This window comes from Tympanuchus pallidicinctus, unplaced genomic scaffold (genome assembly GCF_026119805.1).
Source record: "Tympanuchus pallidicinctus isolate F22 unplaced genomic scaffold, pur_lepc_1.0 scaffold22, whole genome shotgun sequence".
NCBI lineage: Eukaryota > Metazoa > Chordata > Aves > Galliformes > Phasianidae > Tympanuchus > Tympanuchus pallidicinctus.
In genome coordinates, this window is record NW_026294739.1 from 24,350,466 (window position 1) to 24,368,467 (window position 18,002).

Below are 18,002 nucleotides of genomic sequence, written 5' to 3' on the forward strand. Positions count from 1 at the left end.
CCCTGCTTGAAGGTGGCAAAACAAGGGAAGGGAGAGGAAAGCAAAAAGAGGGGAGGGGTATCCTTTCTGTTTCAAGCACCATCAGAGGCTGCAGCACAACTCGAGCTACTCCCCCCACCACACAGCAACAGAGCTGCTCCGTGCAGCCTGGTCCATCCCTGCCCCCGCACTCAGCAGCAGGGAGGAGAAAAGGAGCCTTCACCCGAAGGAGGCACAAAGGACAGGAGGAGCACAAGGAAGAGATCTCCCATGATTAAGCACAGGACACAGCTCAGGAGAGCAGCTGGGGGAATCAGGCAACGAATGCATCTGTAAGGGGCCAGAAGGGGCCTAAGCTGCCAAGGGACAGCTGCTGTAATTAGCTCTCCCATTTTAAGACAGTGCTCAGCCCCTGCTGCAGCCTCCTCTGGCCGCAGCCTCTTCCCCCCAACGACAGCCAGCCCCTCTGCTTTGTAGGACTTTATTGGAGCGCGGGGGGGGCGGGCTGCAATCACCCAGGGTTAGGGGCAGGCGTGAGCTCTCAGCTCAGTCCCAGTCCCCATCGCCTTCAGGATTGTCATCTCGGGGGGGTTCCTGGAACTGGATGTTGGCCAGCATGTCCCGCATGGCCGCCATGAGCCGGTTCACCCCCTGGTTCAGGTCCTGCCCCGCTCCCGCCTCTTCGTCTCCGTCGTGCCTGATGTCACCCTGCAACAGAGAGGAGCTGCAGGGCCCAGGCTCGGAGCTGGCTGCAGCAGGCAGACACAGACAATGCCACATGCCAAAAAGCATCAGGCTGCTCTGCAACCTGACGTTTACACATTGCATATGCCAAGAGCCACTCCCTTTGCAGAAGCCCTGTGCAGTAAAAACTTCTGCGGACTGAAAGCAAAAACATGCTCTGATTTGCCAGGCAGCTGCTTTGTTGTTTGCTACATACCTGCAAGTTAAAATTTGGCAACAGTGATCGGAAGAAAAGAGATAAAGTGCTTTCATTGGATGGATGATTCGTTCTGAAAGACAGAAATCACACACCACACTTAAAGGGAAGCTTCTACTCCACCTGACTGTGCTTGTTTGGGCCAAGACAGGGCAGAGGAGCTGGTGAGAACCACGCCGTCTCACAACGCACAGCCCCTTCCGTGAGCCAGCTGGGCTCCCCCTCTACCTCCCTTTGGGAATTCATAGGGGTTTCTTATCCAGGCTTCATTTACTACAAACCACATCAGTTAAGAAGCAACCCAAGCTCTTCAGCAGCCTTTGCCTCCACAGCTGTGACTAGCTGCTGTCTGACAGCCACCAGCAGCCCCAGGCAGAAGCAGCAGGACCAGTCCTGCCTGTACGCTCTGCCTGTCGGCAAGCACCACCAGCCAGGGCCGCTCTTCCTCCCAGGTGGAGGAGGACAGCAGCACAGAGCAGCTGCGTGCAGCCCAGCCCGAGGCTGAGGGCATCGTCACTGGGAGGAGAGCTGTGCCAGCAGGCCCAAGGTGAGGGTACCTTTCTGGTCTCGTGTAGGAGATGATGGAGTCTAAAGGAGGAAGGGGGTCAAACCCCATCACAGGCTGCGATGTCACCTCCTGCAGAGAGGAAGAAGAGAGGGGAGGTGAAGGCTGTGCATCTCCAGGCACAGAGACAGTCGGACCAGCTGGGCAGGCCTCGGTCTTGGGGAAATCATCAGCCACAGCCCAGCCTGCCCACACAACACTGTGTGTTCATCCCGAGGACACCCTGGAAGCTGGGCACACTGGGTGGAAGCTTCGAGGCCATGCGGATGTTTCCTTCTGGTGGCTCTGGCCTGAGATGCGCCCAACGTCTGCACGTGTAGCAGGGTCTGGAATGCCACCACGCTGCACACAGCAGTGCTACCTGTGCCCTATCAGGGCCCCTCACCAGAGGCAGAGCTGCCGTGGCCTCCTTCATCTCTGAAAGGATGACATGCCGGTAGATATTCCTGGGTGCACTCTGGTACCGCATTTTCCTCCTAAAGCAGGGAGGGGGGGACAGCAGTTAGCAAGGAGCACAGCTCAGTACAACCAGCATTTCATTTCTGCTTCTCTGTGTGCAGCCTCAGCTCCACGCCTGGCTCTGCTGTCACTCGCAGAATCAGACAGAGCTGGCTGAAGGCAAAGCCAAAGTCACTTGGCAGCTGCTGACCTTCAAATGGAAGAGCAGAACAGCTCACTCTCACTGGCCTCCTTACGCTGCAGGTCAGCAGAGCAAACTAAGCTTAGTTTAGGACAAAAAAAACCGAATGCCACCCTCCTCAACTTCTCAGAGCTTGAAAACGATTTTAGCTGCTCTTAGCAAACCCCAGCATCACTGCTGCTCAACAGAGAGCTCCTCCCTTGTCTGAAAAGCCCCCAGCTTGATGTGTCCCTGTTTGTCAGCACTGAGGTCCAGCAACAGAGCTGATCACCTCTGCCTGCCGCACTCACTTGCGCTCAGACTCCTCCACCAGCGGGTCCCTGGCATCCACCATGCGTAAGACCTCGTGGACGTTCGTCTCCAGCCAAGCCATGACAGCAGGGTCCTTCCACAGGGAATGAGTCCTTCCCACGTAGAGGGACGTCAACTGGTTCAAGGCAGGAGGCTGGCTGAGGAGACAGGCGTTATTCAGCGCACTCTCCTCTTGCCTGCAGCTCTCTGTGCTCTCTGGAAAGGGCTCGTCGTCTCCACGCTGTGCTTCGGTGTGAGAACATGCAGGGAGGAATCGCAGGCTCCCAGCCCTGCTGCCTACATCTACCTTCACCAGTTTTTCTGCCTCTTTCTATTTCTGGGATAGACACAGCCACGAAATGAAAGTTACTCTGCCTTTACCTCAGGGGGAGACCGTTCACGTGTTTGGGAGGACCACATGTCAGGGAAACCCAGACTCACAGGAGACAGTCTGCCCTGAAAGCATGCACACATCGTTCCAACTACACGCACCAACAGGCTGCAGGATGAACTTCTGACCCAGCCACACTAAGGTGAAGCAGGTCTATGAGAGTTATCTGATAGCCTTTATGGGAATCCATTATAAATGCATCTAAGAGCCTCTCAGAAAAGTAAGTATTCTCTGCAGCTTTTAAACTCCATTAGCTGCCTGAGCAAGCAAAAACCCCACAACCAGCAAAATCGATTCCTTCTCTTCACTGAGAGCATCTCCAAGCCTTACCTTATCTGAGCATTCAGCCCAAAAAAGGAATGGGAGGCGACCCTGGCATCAGGCTGCACACTGCAGTGGTCCAACAGCGGCATAAGAACTGCAGGAGAAATTCACACAGCTCGTGTTCAGCAGAAGTGCCATGGGAGCAGGCAGACACCACTGCCAGGGCTGCAGAAAGAGTCCCACCCCTGGGGCAGCTTTGCAGCTGGAAGATATGCTGTGTTTTAGCCTCTGGATGATGGAAACAGAGCCAGAGTAAATAAACAAGAACACTTTTTCTTTTTTTTTTTTTGCCAGTTAAATAAGGTGCAACTTTATGCACTTAGTTTTGCTAGCCTTTGAAATTAAATAAGGGTTTTATGTCAGTCATCATGACATACTGTACAAAAAAGACTGTTTCAACCAACACAAACTAAAGCTCTGTTCAAAAGCTGTTTATCATGGGCTCTAAAGACACATCCTCCCTGGCATTCTGTGCCCCTCTGGGCTTGGAAAGGCATGTGTCTTTCTTCAGGGACAGCAGGGATAAAAGCAAGAGCGATGGACAACCATAGAGAGAACATCTAAAGCACAACAGTGCCTAAGAGAGAAAGTCAAGAGAGACCCACTGTCTATTCTGGGCACCCTCAGGGTACAAAGTTTTCCTGCTCTAAGAATTCAGTTCTCACTCTCCACCAGCTTGCACGCCCATGACTCTCTCCACTAAAGGGGCATCAGCCGCTCAGAGAGGAGGGTGAGCAGCAGGGAGAACAGCTGCTGACCTCTTCCCAGCACATGGAGGACTCTTGGTGCGTGTGCCCAGCCTGACCCCATTGCTCTCTCACTGCCCTTCCCACAGAGCTGGGCAGGATGAACCCCGGCGATGGGTTCTGCCAGTGGGCTGAGCAGCATCACCCTTCTGAGTCAAGGCTCCCGTCACACATGGACAGAGGCCAACATCATTTGCAACCCGCAGGCAAAACGCTGCTCCTGCATTTGACTGCCTGGAATCCAGCGTTGGTTCTCACATACGAAGAAAAGCCTGCGGGGATGGACTTACCGGTGGGGACAGACTTACCGCTTGGGAACATGATCAGCGCCTGCTGGATGAGCCGGGCAGCCCTCTCTCGAGCTTGGCTCAGCTCCAGCTCCGAGTGCTCCTCCTGCTGGCTCAGGAAGAAATACGCCAGTGGCACCGAGAAGGCAAAATTGGGGAGCTGGGACAAATTCCGGTGACTCTGCAGGATCAGAGGGAGAGAATTACCGAGAAATGATGCTATGCAGTAATCTCAGTACGGCTTCCCAGCTACTGGCTTGGTGCCCCCACGTCTGAGTAAGCAATCTTCAATTTATACAACTGATTGTAAGATACCAGGATTACAACAGAAACTAACACTGACACGACAGCCTTCGTGGTTGTTCCAATGACCTCCAGCTGACAGCCTGCCCACAAGACAGCCCCCAAAGGGGTAAGGGCTTACAGAAGGCCCGTGCTCTTCAGCCCCAGAGCAAGCTGTCCCCTAGCCCTGCCTCGTTCCTCACAAGGCTGTTGGCAACTCACCTCCCACTCCTGGAACATGCGTGTCAGGAAGGCGTACTCTCTGGCTCGGAGGGACAGGAAATCGATCAGCAGCAGCACACACAGGGGGTCACTCTCAGGATCAAGGCTTCAGAGGGAAGCAATCACAACAAGAATCAAAAAGTAAGCGTCACAAAAGCTGAAGCGCCTGCCCCAATTTCTGAGTCAAATGAGACTTCCCCACTAGCACTCAGAGTCATTTCGTAACGCAGCAAGTGCAGATAATGGGGATACAAACGTCCCTGCACAGCTGGGAGGACAGCGATGTCTCATCCACACTGTGCCCTACAAAGAGGAGACAGGCCTGCCACAGCACCAGATGGGAGGAAGGCTGAAGCCACTGTTGTGCAGCAGCTTTGCAGAGACTGCAGGCTCTGCTGTAATTATAAGCCAGGCCCAGAGCTCGGTAACCAAAAGTAAGGGACTGCGAGGCTCCGTATTATTAAGCCTCCATCCAAACAACCACCTATCTCAGCAGTACAGATAAGAGCACAAGCTCAAAACTAACCTGTGGGACTACATCCTTAAGGAGTGACAAGCCCTCGCTGAGGCTGGGGACAGTATTACAGCTCCATCTGCTCTGTCCAGCCTGGGCAGATGAGGGTCAAGTGTGTTGCTCAAAGCATATTTCCTCACGAGCACCACAGCTCCTGGCACTGGCTGCAGGGATGGGGCACAGGAGGGCCACCTACCTCAGAATCAGCTTGCAGAACTCCAGGGCTGTCCGGGGACAGCCCCTCTTCTCCAGGAACATCAGGTGTTTGAACAGAGCCAGGAAGAAAGCCCTGTGTGGAGAATAGGTTTTAGAAGCCTGATTTGAGAGAAGCAGCGTTTTTCATTCAAGAACAGGGACTAAAAATGAACCCAAATCAATCTTTTTTTTTTTTTTTTCCTTCTTCAAATTTTGATATCTTAGTGAAAGCATTGGGACTACAAACCCATAGCTGGCCTTGTGCATGCACACCCACACCCCAGAGCCAGCTACTGAGGACAACAGAAACAAGGCAATCTCTGAAGTCTGCCTGCTAGGGCTCTGCACGGTCACACCTCTGCTGCTGTCCCTGCACTGCGCAGGGATGGTGACACAGCACATGAGACATGCATGGGGGGAGATGAACACCCAAATTGGGTGAGATACAGATCACAGCACTGAGGTCGCAGGCAGCACGGTCTGTCAGCCAGCGGGTGCTGGAAACCTGAGCAATCTCCAGGTAGAGCAATTTGGGAGAGATTACTTAGGTCAGCTGACTGGAAAATTCCCAGAATAAAGTCACCTTCCTCTGCAGCTGCAGAACTATCAGTGTTACATAAACAACCAGGCCTTGAGGAGTGCAAGTGCCAGGAACAGCGGCCGAGCAGACAGCACAGGAGTGACCAAAGACAGACCTCATCACACCACGAGGAGTTTTAGGACAAAAGTAAGTGCTGCTTCAGGCTAATGGGTACTAATTGTACATCAGGGATGTGACAGGGAGGAACAGCTAATGCTCCAATACGAAATCCCCTGGGAAAGAAGATGCTTGGCAGAAAAAGCCTCAGCCTGTCTCAGTGCAAGTGACCCGGCAGCACAAGAGCTGCTGGCAGCCTTCTCTCAGGCACTGCCTGCTCCTGCCTCACCAAGGGAGGCTGCTGTTGACTGCAGAGAGGCAAATTCTATTCTGACAGAAAGGGACATTTGAGGTCCCTTGAAGCTGCCAGCACCACAGCACGGATGCGGCAGCAGGGGTGGTGAATCTGGGTGTGTGTGCCCAAAGCAGGCCGTGGGGATGATGCCACGGGTGCCCTCAGGCTGGTACAGAGGCAGGTGGCTGCCTACCTGTTCTCCGGCCGCCGGTAGTCCAACCTGCAGCTCCCACTGGTGAGACTGAAGACAGGGTGGAAGGCGCACTCCAGGCTGTACAGCGCCCGCTCTGCAGACAGCACAGACACCATCAGGACACACCAGCAGCCCTGCATAGCACGCTAACCCAGCTCAGCATGGCCAAGAAGACACTGCTGAGTGAGATGAGCCACAGGCGAGGAGATAAGCTTGTTCACACCTCAGCAAAGTGCAAAGCAACTTCATGGTCCCAGCAGATAGCAATGCAATCAAATCCTCCTCCTTTCTGCAGGCATTAGATCAAACTGTCGTTGTGCAAAGTAACTCATCTGGAGGGGATCTGGGATTGAGGCTACTACAGCTGCCTCCTCCACAACTGTTTTCACATGTAGAAGCCAAAGATCCCGTTCTCACTTAATCTCTGACCCCTCCTTTCATGCTAAAAAGCACGTGTTCCTGTTACCAAACAGCTCACCTCTCTGCAGCACAGCAGTCTGAGGGACAGCTATCCCCCAGAATGCCTCCTACTCGCTTGCAATGCTTGAAGAAGCTGAGTCTGACACACAGTGTGCTGGTCACTGTGGCCTGGAGGGTCATGTACACTCCCCATGGGCAGGGTGGGCTTCTCAGACTATCCCTTACACTGCAGCATTTGGTAGCAGCTGCATCTGAGTCTCCTCCTGCAAAGGACTTCCTACAGGTGACACCACTCCATCATGTCCAGACAATCCTTTCATTCCTTTTAAAGGTGAAAGGCAACGTGCTTTGTCACAGACAAGCATGTCCAGCTCTACTCATAAGCCTCCAGCAAAAGTCAGAAGTCTGAAAGGCAGCATGAGTGCTCAGGGCCAGACTCAGAAAGAGAGCCAAACCCTTCTGGTTTGCTGCTCCTTTGCTGAAAGGAAAACAAAACAAAACAAAATCAAAAGCCTTTGATGGCTATAATTCATAGCAACCGCTCAGCTGTGACTTCTAGGAAGGACTTGCTCAGTGCTGTGTGCACGTGTCTACAGAGCTAAGTCACAGCAGTGCCTCTTCCTTCCTTCCTCTCCCTTTCCATGCTGTACCTGCAGCAAAAGCCTGTCCCCAGCAGCACAGAATCACAGGGGTTGGAAGGGACCTCCAGAGATCATCGAGCCCAACCCCCCTGCCAAAGCAGGTTCCCTACACCAGAACGCTGTGCTGCCAAGTACTCTGGCCGGTGTTTTCCTTAGTAAGCTTTCATCAACTCCAGCTAGCCCCAGAGGGAAGGTTCCCTTTGCTGCTCCCTAGCCCACAGAGTGGGTTACACTGCAGGGAATCGCTGCAGCCTCACAACCTCTGCCAGCATCCACTCCACACCTCCGCTCTCACCTACGAGGTCACGGGCCATCTCCTGATCCTCTTGCATCCGGCAGACATCACTGAGCTGCAGAAGGGAGTCCACGTGGTAGGGGTTCATCTGAAGCAGCAGCTACACAAGAACATGAGCTCGATCAGGAGATGGCACCAATCACCAATCTGCACTTTGCCTGCAAGGCGAGCTCTGTGACACTGGCATGAAGACGAATGCCCTGACACAGCACATGAGAGGAAGGGGCTGCTCTCGCCCCTGGGTCTGAACCTGAGGGCACATCCCACCCAGCATCATCCCAGACAACAAAGCTATTCTGGCACAAAGGCCGTGCCAGGCCACTGATCATCTCTGCTGTCCTCCAAATAATGCCCGACTCCACTGTGTCCTTTCGAAGGCGGAGGGCCCAGAACTGCACACGCTATTCAGGATAGCAGAAGGCAATGTTGCGTTTTTGTTTCATTCCCTAACCCTTTTTAAAGAAGCCTGAATATTTTATCAGGCTTTTGCTTCTTCTGGGCACTGAGGACATTTTCATGCACCTATCACAACCCCAGAATCTGGCTCCTGAGTGGACAGGAAGAAAGGATTTCCAGGCTGCTGAATGCAGGCCTAAGTATCATCATGCTTCAGAGAACTCTTCATTCACTACTTATATTATAAACGGGCTACAGAGGCTCAGGAAGTTGTACATCTGCAGGGTGGCAGCCAACATTCCCAACTACATTAAAAGCTTTTGCATTCTAGGCTGACCAGCTCAGTGCCTTTGCCTTGGTGCCTTCTGTATGATGTTTCACCTCTCCTTGCCCTCTTTAAGTTCCTTCCCAGTCCCTCATTTTGGAAGGTGTGGAGCACCTGAGGTCATAACAATAAAGGAAAATGCTTTTATTCCACCACAACTTGACCAACAAGACTCATTTAATCCATCAGGCGAGAGCAGAAGAGAGTTCACTGAGCAGGGCTCCCAGAAAAACATGTTTTGCATGCTGAAACCACAGCAGCAAGGCAGACAGACGCTGTGGCTACACACACTGTGGCTGTCACAGGTACATTGGCTGGGGCTCTGAAGCACTTTGAGCATCAGCAAATCCTGGACTGTTAGGTTTTCCCATAACAGAAAAATGAGGCTAGAGCTGTAGGGCTGTCTTCAAATGCAGTCAGGCCATTCAACAAAGATAAAGACCAAAATGCATGGTGGAAAATCTGCCCTGCTCTGCACGGCATGTGAAAGCACATCTGAACTGGCTGGTTAGAATTTCCTTGCAACTTCCAAGGTGAACCCCTCAGCCTAGTTAGCAAGAAGAACTGACGAGCTCTAGAGAGCACTGGCTGAGAGCAGAGGGTGGGAAATCAGAAGGAACTACACTCTGGCCTCTTTAAGGGCCTTTTGTCTTTAGGAGACAGTGGCCTCTTTAAGAAATGTCTCTGGGGCATGTTTCCACACTCACGTGGCCAGAGTTTTCAGAGCAAAAATACTTCAGTTATGGTTCAGCAGGGTCCAGAGCAATTTCTCTGTTGCTTATCATCACAATCCACAAACGTTACCATACACTTTAATGAGCTTGAACATGCATGAAGAGCTTTCAACAAAAGAACTGTTTTGCTGCAATACCAGGAAAACACTTTTTTCCCAACCATGCAAGAATTTATAAATAGAATAACTGTTGGTTTAGAGTCCCATTTAAAGATGCATTTGTATAACATTTTTACTTTCCCAGCTGAAGAGTCGAGACAAGGGAGCTTTATTCCCATTCCTTCAGCAAAACAGCCAGTTGCTGAAGGCTCCTCTGCCAGAGGACCACCTGGCATCCTCCAGCAGTGCCACAAGGGTGGGCCACCAGGGATGGGGCCTTATTTGCACCACTTTGGCCCCCTGTCTCAGTTACAAGGCAAACGCTGCCTCGCAGCGCTACAGGCCACTCGTGCTCAGAATGTGAGAGCAATTTCACAACGTACCACGATGTTGTTGGGGTCCATGGACTCCACAGCATCCAGAAACTTGAACTGCACTTGCTGGTACTCGCGGTGGTGCTCGAATGTGAAATACTGCACGCCCCTCCTGGTCTCCACCAGCTGCATGGCAATACCTAGAGAGCACACAGATGTGGGCACTGCTGATGCCAACCTGTGAGCACAAGCAGCTGAAACTCCTCTGCTTTCTTCTAATATAGAAAGCTTGTGGGCATTGCAGGCTCTACAACCACACGTGTTTTCAGAAACTCCCACAAGATTTCATTACTTCCTTCCACAAGCCAACCTCTGAAACCCACTTGAGAAGCCCAGACAGCTTGCTCTCCCTGTGGATGTTTTCTCACAGTTGTGTAAGACTACTGCAAGAAGGGAAGCACACATCACCTGCTACCTCCAGTAAAGGGTGGGGGGGGGAAAAGTCAAATGCTAAGATAGAATGTGAAGAGTCCTCCTTGGTGAGAAAGGAAGTATTCTCTAGCATTAGCTGAGGAGCAGTTCCCTGTTCATATCAGGCAGTGCAGAAGCCAGGACCTGGCAGCTGATGGAAGCAGCTCCAGTTTCTGTGCACTGAGGCTCCAGGAAAGCACAACTGGCAGGAGCAGCCACATGGATGTGGGACCATCGGCCAGAGGCATTCTGAAGCAACACTGAAAGCCTCACCTGTTTTGCTGTAGCGTGGCCAGGTGTTCTTGGGAGCTGTCAGCCACGTGCTGCGGACATACTGGCGCTGCCTTTGCCTCGGCCTGAGGAAATAAACATGACAGGTCACATTTTCCCTGCACTAACAGAATGCAGAGATCTAAAACCAGCCAGAAAAAGGATGATTCAGGGAAAAGGATCCAATTTATTCCCCAGCTGCAGCCCTGCCACATGGAGCTTTTGCCCAGAGCTTTAACATGCTTGCCTTTGAGACACAACATACCTTCGCACTCCGGCTCTTCCTTGCTTTACCATTGCTCTTTGGGCTTGTCAGTGTCTCAAGCATTTCAATGGCTTCTTTCCCTTGTTTTTACTCCTGCCAAGTTCTCAGCTGCCTCTTGCTTCAAAAAGCTTCCCAAGCCCAATTAAGAGAGCCCCATATCCCTCTGACTCATATCCTCCCAGCAGGGCCTTCAAGCGTTGACTGATGCGGTTTAAGATGTACTCAGAAGTGCAACTGATGGACTGGTTCAGAGCAAGAGGAATTCAGAAATCAAGGCAATTCTAAGAAAGTCACATCTCCTTAGTCAGGGATGTTTCTTTTTCCTCGAGTGCTAGATGCCACCTTTTGATTTAATCTCTCCTTGAAAGAGTTTAATTCACCTACAGACCCTCTCACAGCTTCCCTTTCCACCACCACCATCCTGAGCCTACCTTTCTTATGTGCACATTTACCAACCAGCCCCTGAAACCAAGGGTTTTCTGAATACCATCAATGATAGAGCAGTGGATAACTCACAGAAATCTTACACTACACAGCAGTTGATACCCTGGGCATATGTGAGCAACTTCAGGAGACTACCTGGAAAGTACTCAGGGTCCACCTAAGACAGAGACTTTGGAATACTAACAGGAAACAAATGCTGGAACAAGACTAAGAACCTAGCAGACTATGAGTCTGAACAAGAAGATTTTATAAGGGCACTTGACAGTAGATGGGAGAGGGAAAAAACATAAACATCAAAAGAAAAAGGAACTACTAGCTAAAGTCCGAAGGAACCTTACACCTTCCTCACACACAGCCAAAAGATTTTCTTCTGATCCAAAATCTGACTACTAAATAAGACTACTTGAACATATTGGGGTGCCCTGGGCTCCTGGCACAGGTGTAGCACCAAGGACTCAGTAAGCAATGCCAAGGCAAGGACAGACACAGCAACTCAAACATCAGAAGTGTTTAATATCACATTTTGGACTAACCTCTGATCACCAAGAACAGCACGAGCCCCAAAGTATCTCTTCAACTCGTTCTCTGGATTCAAGTTCCTGAGAATGTTGAAACAAGAAAGAAAAGTTAAACAGACAAAAATCTTGCAAACTTTTCCTTTTGAACAAAGTCAGACGTATTGTACCATAACCATTCCTGGCCAAGCTTCTGAACTGCCACACACACACACACACACACACAGCCCAGTGGTGTGACACAGCACACCAGAAGGAGAACAGCTAATGGTCAGAGCAGAAGGCATCCAAATGCCCGTTCAATCAGGTGCACAGCTCCTTGCACTCTGCTCTGTGAGCTAGGGAATACTTTTGCTGCCCTCTCCAGGACAGCTGGGGCCAGGCATGCTCTCAGGGACAGCCTCAGTTCAGGGAAGCATGCCTGGGATGTCTGCATCTGGAAAACGTGAGATACCCACTGCCAAGTCTAGTGGTGGTGGACTGCAACCCAGGGCAAGCACCCTAACCACTGTATGAAGGCTGGCAAGGCTTAAAATACATTCTTTTAATACAAAGATCTTACATCAAAGCATGGTAACACCTACAGTCTTCTTAGTCTAACATTTGGCCCAGAGAAGGGAGGCACATTTAAGGGGGGTTTCCTCTTTACCATCCAGTAAGAAAAGCTCAAAGAGAGGGAGTGGGAAGGTGGAGCTCCAGCACTGCCAACTCACACCCACTCTGACATTATCCACTTTTCAAAGGTTTCTGAATAACGTTCACCTCACCAGAGAATTCACTGAAGTCTAAAACATCTCAGCAAGCAAATATCCCTTCCTTTACTAAAATGAAAACTAACTAAACTAGCAAAAAAAGCCCACCAGCCTAGATTGCTTTGATGCAGTGTGTTTGGAGGTTTCAAATCCTCATGTGGTAAATTGTTCAGTCCTTCAAGTTTAAATGTTTTTGCTTTTGTTTTCCCAGAAAAGAAAAAGAGCTGCCAGTATCCACACTAACCCAGAGACAGGCTGGACAGAGAAGCTGGCTGATCCAGGCTGTGATGTTACAGATGTCTAGTGAGGCTAACAGCTTTCTCAGCTGGTGGACATGCCCAGCACTTAGTCCACTTTGCTGATGGCCAGATATTGGAAAGGTTAGACCAGTCTAACAAGCACTCCTGGTGAAATTAGTTGCTGGTACTGCTTAGCCTTCCTTGAAGGGTAGCATATATTGGCATATTGGCCAGGTTAGTCTGGTTTCAAAGCTCTGTTCACTGAGGCACAGAGTCACCAACAGCTTTAGCCTGGAAGGCACTTCTGGAGGTCATCCTGGTCCAGTCACTCACTCAGAGCAGATGGGACAGCAAAGAATTCTCACTGCTGCTTAAAGCTGAGCACACCTTTAGGAGCAACAGTTAGAGATGGGGCTGTGTGCAAACACCTACCATAACCCCTTTCACATAAGGTCCTGGATTTATGGCCAGCTTACATATGTAGGCTCCCACCTCCTCTCCTCGGCATACAAGTACTGTCACACCACAGCCAGGAAGGAAAGTGAGCGCTACCTGTGCTCTATGTAGAGCAGAGGCTTGCTGTCAGCAATTATTCCACCCTGGCTCTCTTGTGATAGTCCATTAGTATCCTCAATCTTCTCCAGCAAGCTGTCGATGTCTTCCAGGTCATCATCTTCCTTAAGACATGCACATGCAAAGACAAGGCAGTGATTACAGGATGAGACACGGAGGCACACAGGTCACCCAGCTGCCTCCAGGCCCTGTGGCTCTCCCCAATCTCACCCCACAGACCCCCCCATTGCTCACCCTGCTTCAGCCCCACTCTGGGAGCCCACATACTCTCTTGTATCGAGGCTTCTCACTTTCCACCCAGCACCCTGCATTTCCCTCAGGAATCCCACTCCTGTGCTTGCCATCCCTGCCCAACTGCCCCCAGAAGGCTGGCTGCTCTCCCTCCTTCCTCAAGGCATCACAGGACACTTCTCCTCATACTATCACAAGCCTGAGTGTGTCAACTGAATAAAGCCAGCATGGCAGGCTTGCTGCTGGCCTCGTGCTCTGAGCCCAAACCAACAAGACACTGGTCCTTCCCACACAACACAGCTCACAAGTATGCGCATGCCTGATCTCTGGTCTCCCCTCTCCTACAAAGCTCTGCTTTGTCTTGTTTACTTATACGATGACCTAACTTCCTAAAATACCATGAAAAGTTGGGGGGCTGATTTTAATGGCAAAATAAATCAACCCTCCCTGCCTGCTTTCCACGGAAACATTGAATTACTGCTGTGACCGTTGTAACACAAAATTAGACACTAGCACGTTTGTAATCCAGTTTTAACATACTGCATGGTCACTTCCCACTCTTCAAACAGCCAGAAGAACACATCCAGCAGAACCCATTCAACAGCTGCACAGCACTTTCACCTCAATTTCCCTCTATTTTGCCCACGGACAGCAAGTGACGCATTTCTCATGCGGCCCTTCATATCCTCCTCGGGATGCACATGGGCAGAAGGTGGAATTCCATTCGTGACACTCAGACAGCACTCTGAAGTTGCCTTTTCCAGCTAAATATACTGTGTGCAGTGAGTACATGAAAAGCTTATATTGTTTTGCATTTCAGTGACAGAACAAAGGCAGCTTTATCTCTAGTTTGCAAATCAAACTTCCTATTTCTGGGGATTAAATCTCCCCAGAGCTCAGGGCTGGCAGATGTCACCCTTCTGCTCGTCACTCTCACAGCAGGAGAGGAAGCAGGCTTTCTAAGGGGTTTTCTCCCTTGGTGACTGACCCCTGAGCCCCCACATGCATTCCCAGGGAGGCAGCTGCCAGCCCACACCTACCTGGGGCAGCCCTCCCAGCACCAAAGCATGCTGCAGCCCACTGTGTATTGCCAAGGACCTCTCCCAAATTGAGGCTCTTGGCTTTTAGAAAAAAAAACACAACAACTTGAACTGCATTTATATTATATGCACTACTCTTCTAAATTCAGTTTCCTAAACTGGCTCATGCAGTTAAAGCATTCAAGCATAACAGAGTGATAATAAAGGAAGATTCAAGTATAAACATGTGTCTGTTTTATCCACAACACACAGATGTGGGATAAAGCTCTTTCTCCTCTTCAAGCACTCTTACTTAGGAGTGGACAATTAAGAGAACGAGAATCACCATCCTCTTATTGCCTTCATCACAAGGAGACAGAAGCACATCCTCCTGGAAGGACACTTAGCCATGCATGTCTGATAATGCACTCGGGATGAGCACACACTTGTCAGCATTTAGCTCTATGATGCCAAACAACAAGGAGGAGCATGGCTGAGCACAGAGAAACAGGCAAAGGCAACAGGAATCACTGCCAGCAGTGTGAGCTTTGTAGAGCTGTGCAGTGCTGGAAGAGCTCTCGAAGTAGGGCAACGTCAGTATCGTGAAAATGCAAAACCCTTGAAAGTCCCCTCCTGTGCAGAGCCTCAAAGATGAAAGGAAAAAGCTGCTGTGAGGATTTCAGCTCTAAACCACCTGCAGCAGAGCTGTGCGAGTCCCACTGCTTCGAGGACCACAATGTTGTTGCCACTTCATACATTTAAATGAGCACAGTGCAAGGAGGAGCACTTTGGCTTCAAAATCTTTTCTGCAACTGCCAGTGTCATCGCTTTGTCATCCCATCCCAAGGGGGACATCAGCACAGCCACCAACCCTCACAACAAACACACACATACCAGAGCCTCGCCTGCTGAAGTTTTCTTTGTTTTCCTTTTCTTTTTTTTCTTTCGTGGCTTGTTATTCAACACAGGCTGCAAAAAGAAATGAAACAGCTGTCAGAGCAAACCCAAACACTGCTGGAAAAGAACGCTCCATGGAGGAGAAGAATATTTTCCACAGGGATCAGCATACCAGAAGGTCCCTTGAATGAAACCAATATTCATCTGTACAATACTCACCTTGTCAGCAAATGAAACTTGAGATGCAAGGAGAAAATAGAAGAAAGCACCACGGGTTTGCAAATGTGAGGGATGAATCTCAGGTTACTTTCACTTCTACGCTTGAGACCATAAAATCAGGCAAGAAACAGTTTAGACATGCCAGGGTTTGGAAGAAGTGTTTCATCCCTGCATTACTTCCTAGAACAAACTTCATTTCTGTGTTTCCAGTGAGCACGACAGCTTCATCAGTCACACCACTTAACAGAAACCAACAGCTGCCTGAGAGCACCGTGTGATACAAACTCGTCTTGCTGCAGATGCAGCTGCTTCAGCTCACCATGCTGCAAAACATTTCCCAACCCAAGATGCGTGCTGCTGTCTGTGCTGGTGCTTCCCCAGGGCACACAGAACTAATGACACTTTTCCAGGATCACCAGCTCTCCACAGCACTGCACCTGAGTAACAGAGTCCCAACAACAGCTCCACAACTCCCAGGCAGATTTCAGAGCCAGGAACCCAGCTCCAATCTGGTTCCACACATGCTGACAGCACCCATGTTTCTACCCAGGAAATCCACAGAGCAGCAGCAGGTGCGTTCTGCTGTGTTTAACAGCAAATTTGGGGTCAGGGCCACATCTGAGCCACTGCTCACGTGAGGTCTGACTGAGCAAAGCTCACCCTGCGTATCTGAAGCACTCCCAAGCACACACAGAGGGCAGCCCCTCCTCCTCCAGCCACACTGCCACCACACCAAATACTGCCTTCTATTGGATGAGGCCAAGGGGATAATTCTTTTCACTGCCCCTACCCTCACCACCAATATTGTATGGGCTAGATTTGCAGTGTCCAGCTGTTACTTAAAAAGCCCATTTCTTCACATGCTTTTGCAACTGTCATGTCAAGGAGATGTTTTCGAGCTGAAACAGATTAGAGAAGGGACTCTAACAGAAAATGACAACAACAAATATAAGTGAAACAGGAAAGAAGCAAGTCCAATCTTCAGCTTATATTGTTGGGAGCATTTACACCATTCACTCCACAACACATGCTTGCTGAGCACTGACCCAGCAGCCCAGCCTGCCTATAGCACAGCGCTGTATTAACTGTGCAGTGAATGGAGCAGAGAAGCAGCCTCTTTTTCTGAACCACTTTCTGTGCTTTGCATGGCAGCAGCTGTCACTACCAGGCAGCTGCAGCTGTGTTACCGTTTGGACTGGCTGGTTTGTCCCTTTCCCATCTCTCTGCCCATTGTGTTCTGCCTCTTCAGGTGTAGGCTCCTCATTGCTTCCCTCTGCAACATTGTGCTCTTTGAGCCTGGCATCTGCTCGCCCTTCTTTGGATGACAGGTCATCCTCCAGTTCTTCACTGGTGATCTGTGCAAACAAAAGAACAAGCTGCAGCAGCAGGTACACGGCTGCATCACGCTCTCCCTACAGCCACGAGGACAGGGTTGTGCAACCTTGTTCTGTTCACACCTGCAAATGATAAAGCGCTGCAGAAGCAGTGCAGGGCTCGGCTTCTCAGTTGCCTTCTCCAGAACATGGGCTGGGGGTGATTGCTCATTGAAAGCACAGTGTCTGCTGGGCACCAGGGTGTCTTTGCATTTGCTTACTGGTTGCAGACCCACGACTACAGGTCTGCTATGACACAGTGAACATAAATCAATCACACAGCCCTATCTGGATTCCACTCTTCCTTGGGAAGAGTCTCTGCAACCAACGTTGTTCACAGCCTCACGGTTAAGATGGGAACAGTTGAGGCTGGCCAAGGGGCCCAGAGATGAGGGGCTGGGATCTGTCCCTCCAGAGACCCACGTGTGCCCTCAGCGCCCATGTGATCCCACACCAGCAGCACCAGGATCGCACACACTGGGAAGGCAGCAGCAATGATTCCCAGCTCTGACAACACCCCCAGCCCCCGCTCCGCCATGCCCCGCGCTTCCAACACTGACATCCCGGCCACCCTCGGGTGCCACACAGCCCCAGGCGCCTCTCCGTGCACCCTGCTGCCTGCGTCCCTCACCAGCTTTCCCTCCCCATCCCCACAGCCCCCTCCAGCTCCCATCCCCACACTTATCCTTCCCTTCGGACCTCCCTGCCACCGCACGCCCCAACCCCACCGCTGACACCGCCCCTAAAGCACGACCCTCCCCAGGCCCCGCCGCCCCTCACCAGCTCGAAGCGGTTGCTGACACCGGGGCGACCCCTGGCTTTGGCAGCTGCCTGCGGCCACTCCCCGCCACGCTCGGGGCCGGAGGCCAGGCCCAACTCGCCCAGGCCCGGCTCCTCCTGGCCCCGCTGCTCGCCCCGCAGCCGCCGCAGGGCCCTCCGCGACATGGAGCCCCGCGCCGCACTGCGCCTGCGCGGCCCGCCTCCCTCCCGCCTGCGCAGTCTGACCCACG

At 51.3% G+C, this 18,002-nt stretch overlaps 1 protein-coding gene across 2 annotated transcripts; it reads right to left on the minus strand.

Annotated features, from left to right (window-relative positions):
- Nucleotides 1-446: 446 nt before the first annotated feature.
- Nucleotides 447-17,968, minus strand: TCF25 (transcription factor 25). Of its 2 annotated transcripts, XM_052685937.1 has the most exons (19): nt 17,773-17,968; nt 16,807-16,974; nt 15,398-15,472; nt 13,233-13,357; nt 11,708-11,773; nt 10,469-10,551; nt 9,794-9,924; nt 7,858-7,957; nt 6,502-6,595; nt 5,428-5,470; nt 5,378-5,397; nt 4,668-4,773; nt 4,185-4,344; nt 3,137-3,224; nt 2,415-2,573; nt 1,870-1,960; nt 1,477-1,556; nt 920-992; nt 447-687 (listed from the first exon to the last, which is right to left on the minus strand). In XM_052685937.1, the coding sequence occupies exons 1-19, from the start codon at nt 17,935-17,937 to the stop codon at nt 526-528; spliced, it is 1,989 nt and encodes a 662-aa protein (XP_052541897.1). In that variant the 5' UTR covers nt 17,938-17,968; the 3' UTR covers nt 447-525. The 2 variants fall into 2 exon arrangements, with proteins under 2 accessions (XP_052541897.1, XP_052541896.1); XM_052685936.1 differs by having other exon boundaries at nt 5,378-5,470.
- Nucleotides 17,969-18,002: the final 34 nt, after the last annotated feature.

Coding starts and splice junctions, on each gene's coding strand:
- TCF25 (XM_052685936.1), bottom strand. CDS start 17,937: ATGTCGCGGAGGGCCCTGCGGCGGCTGCGGGGCGAGCAGCGGGGCCAG. Junction 11,774..13,232: donor CTGCTCTACATAGAGCACAG/GTAGCGCTCACT, acceptor CAACATTCTCAG/GAACTTGAATCCAGAGAACG. Junction 3,225..4,184: donor GCTGATCATGTTCCCAAGCG/GTAAGTCTGTCC, acceptor TTTCTCCTGCAG/TTCTTATGCCGCTGTTGGAC.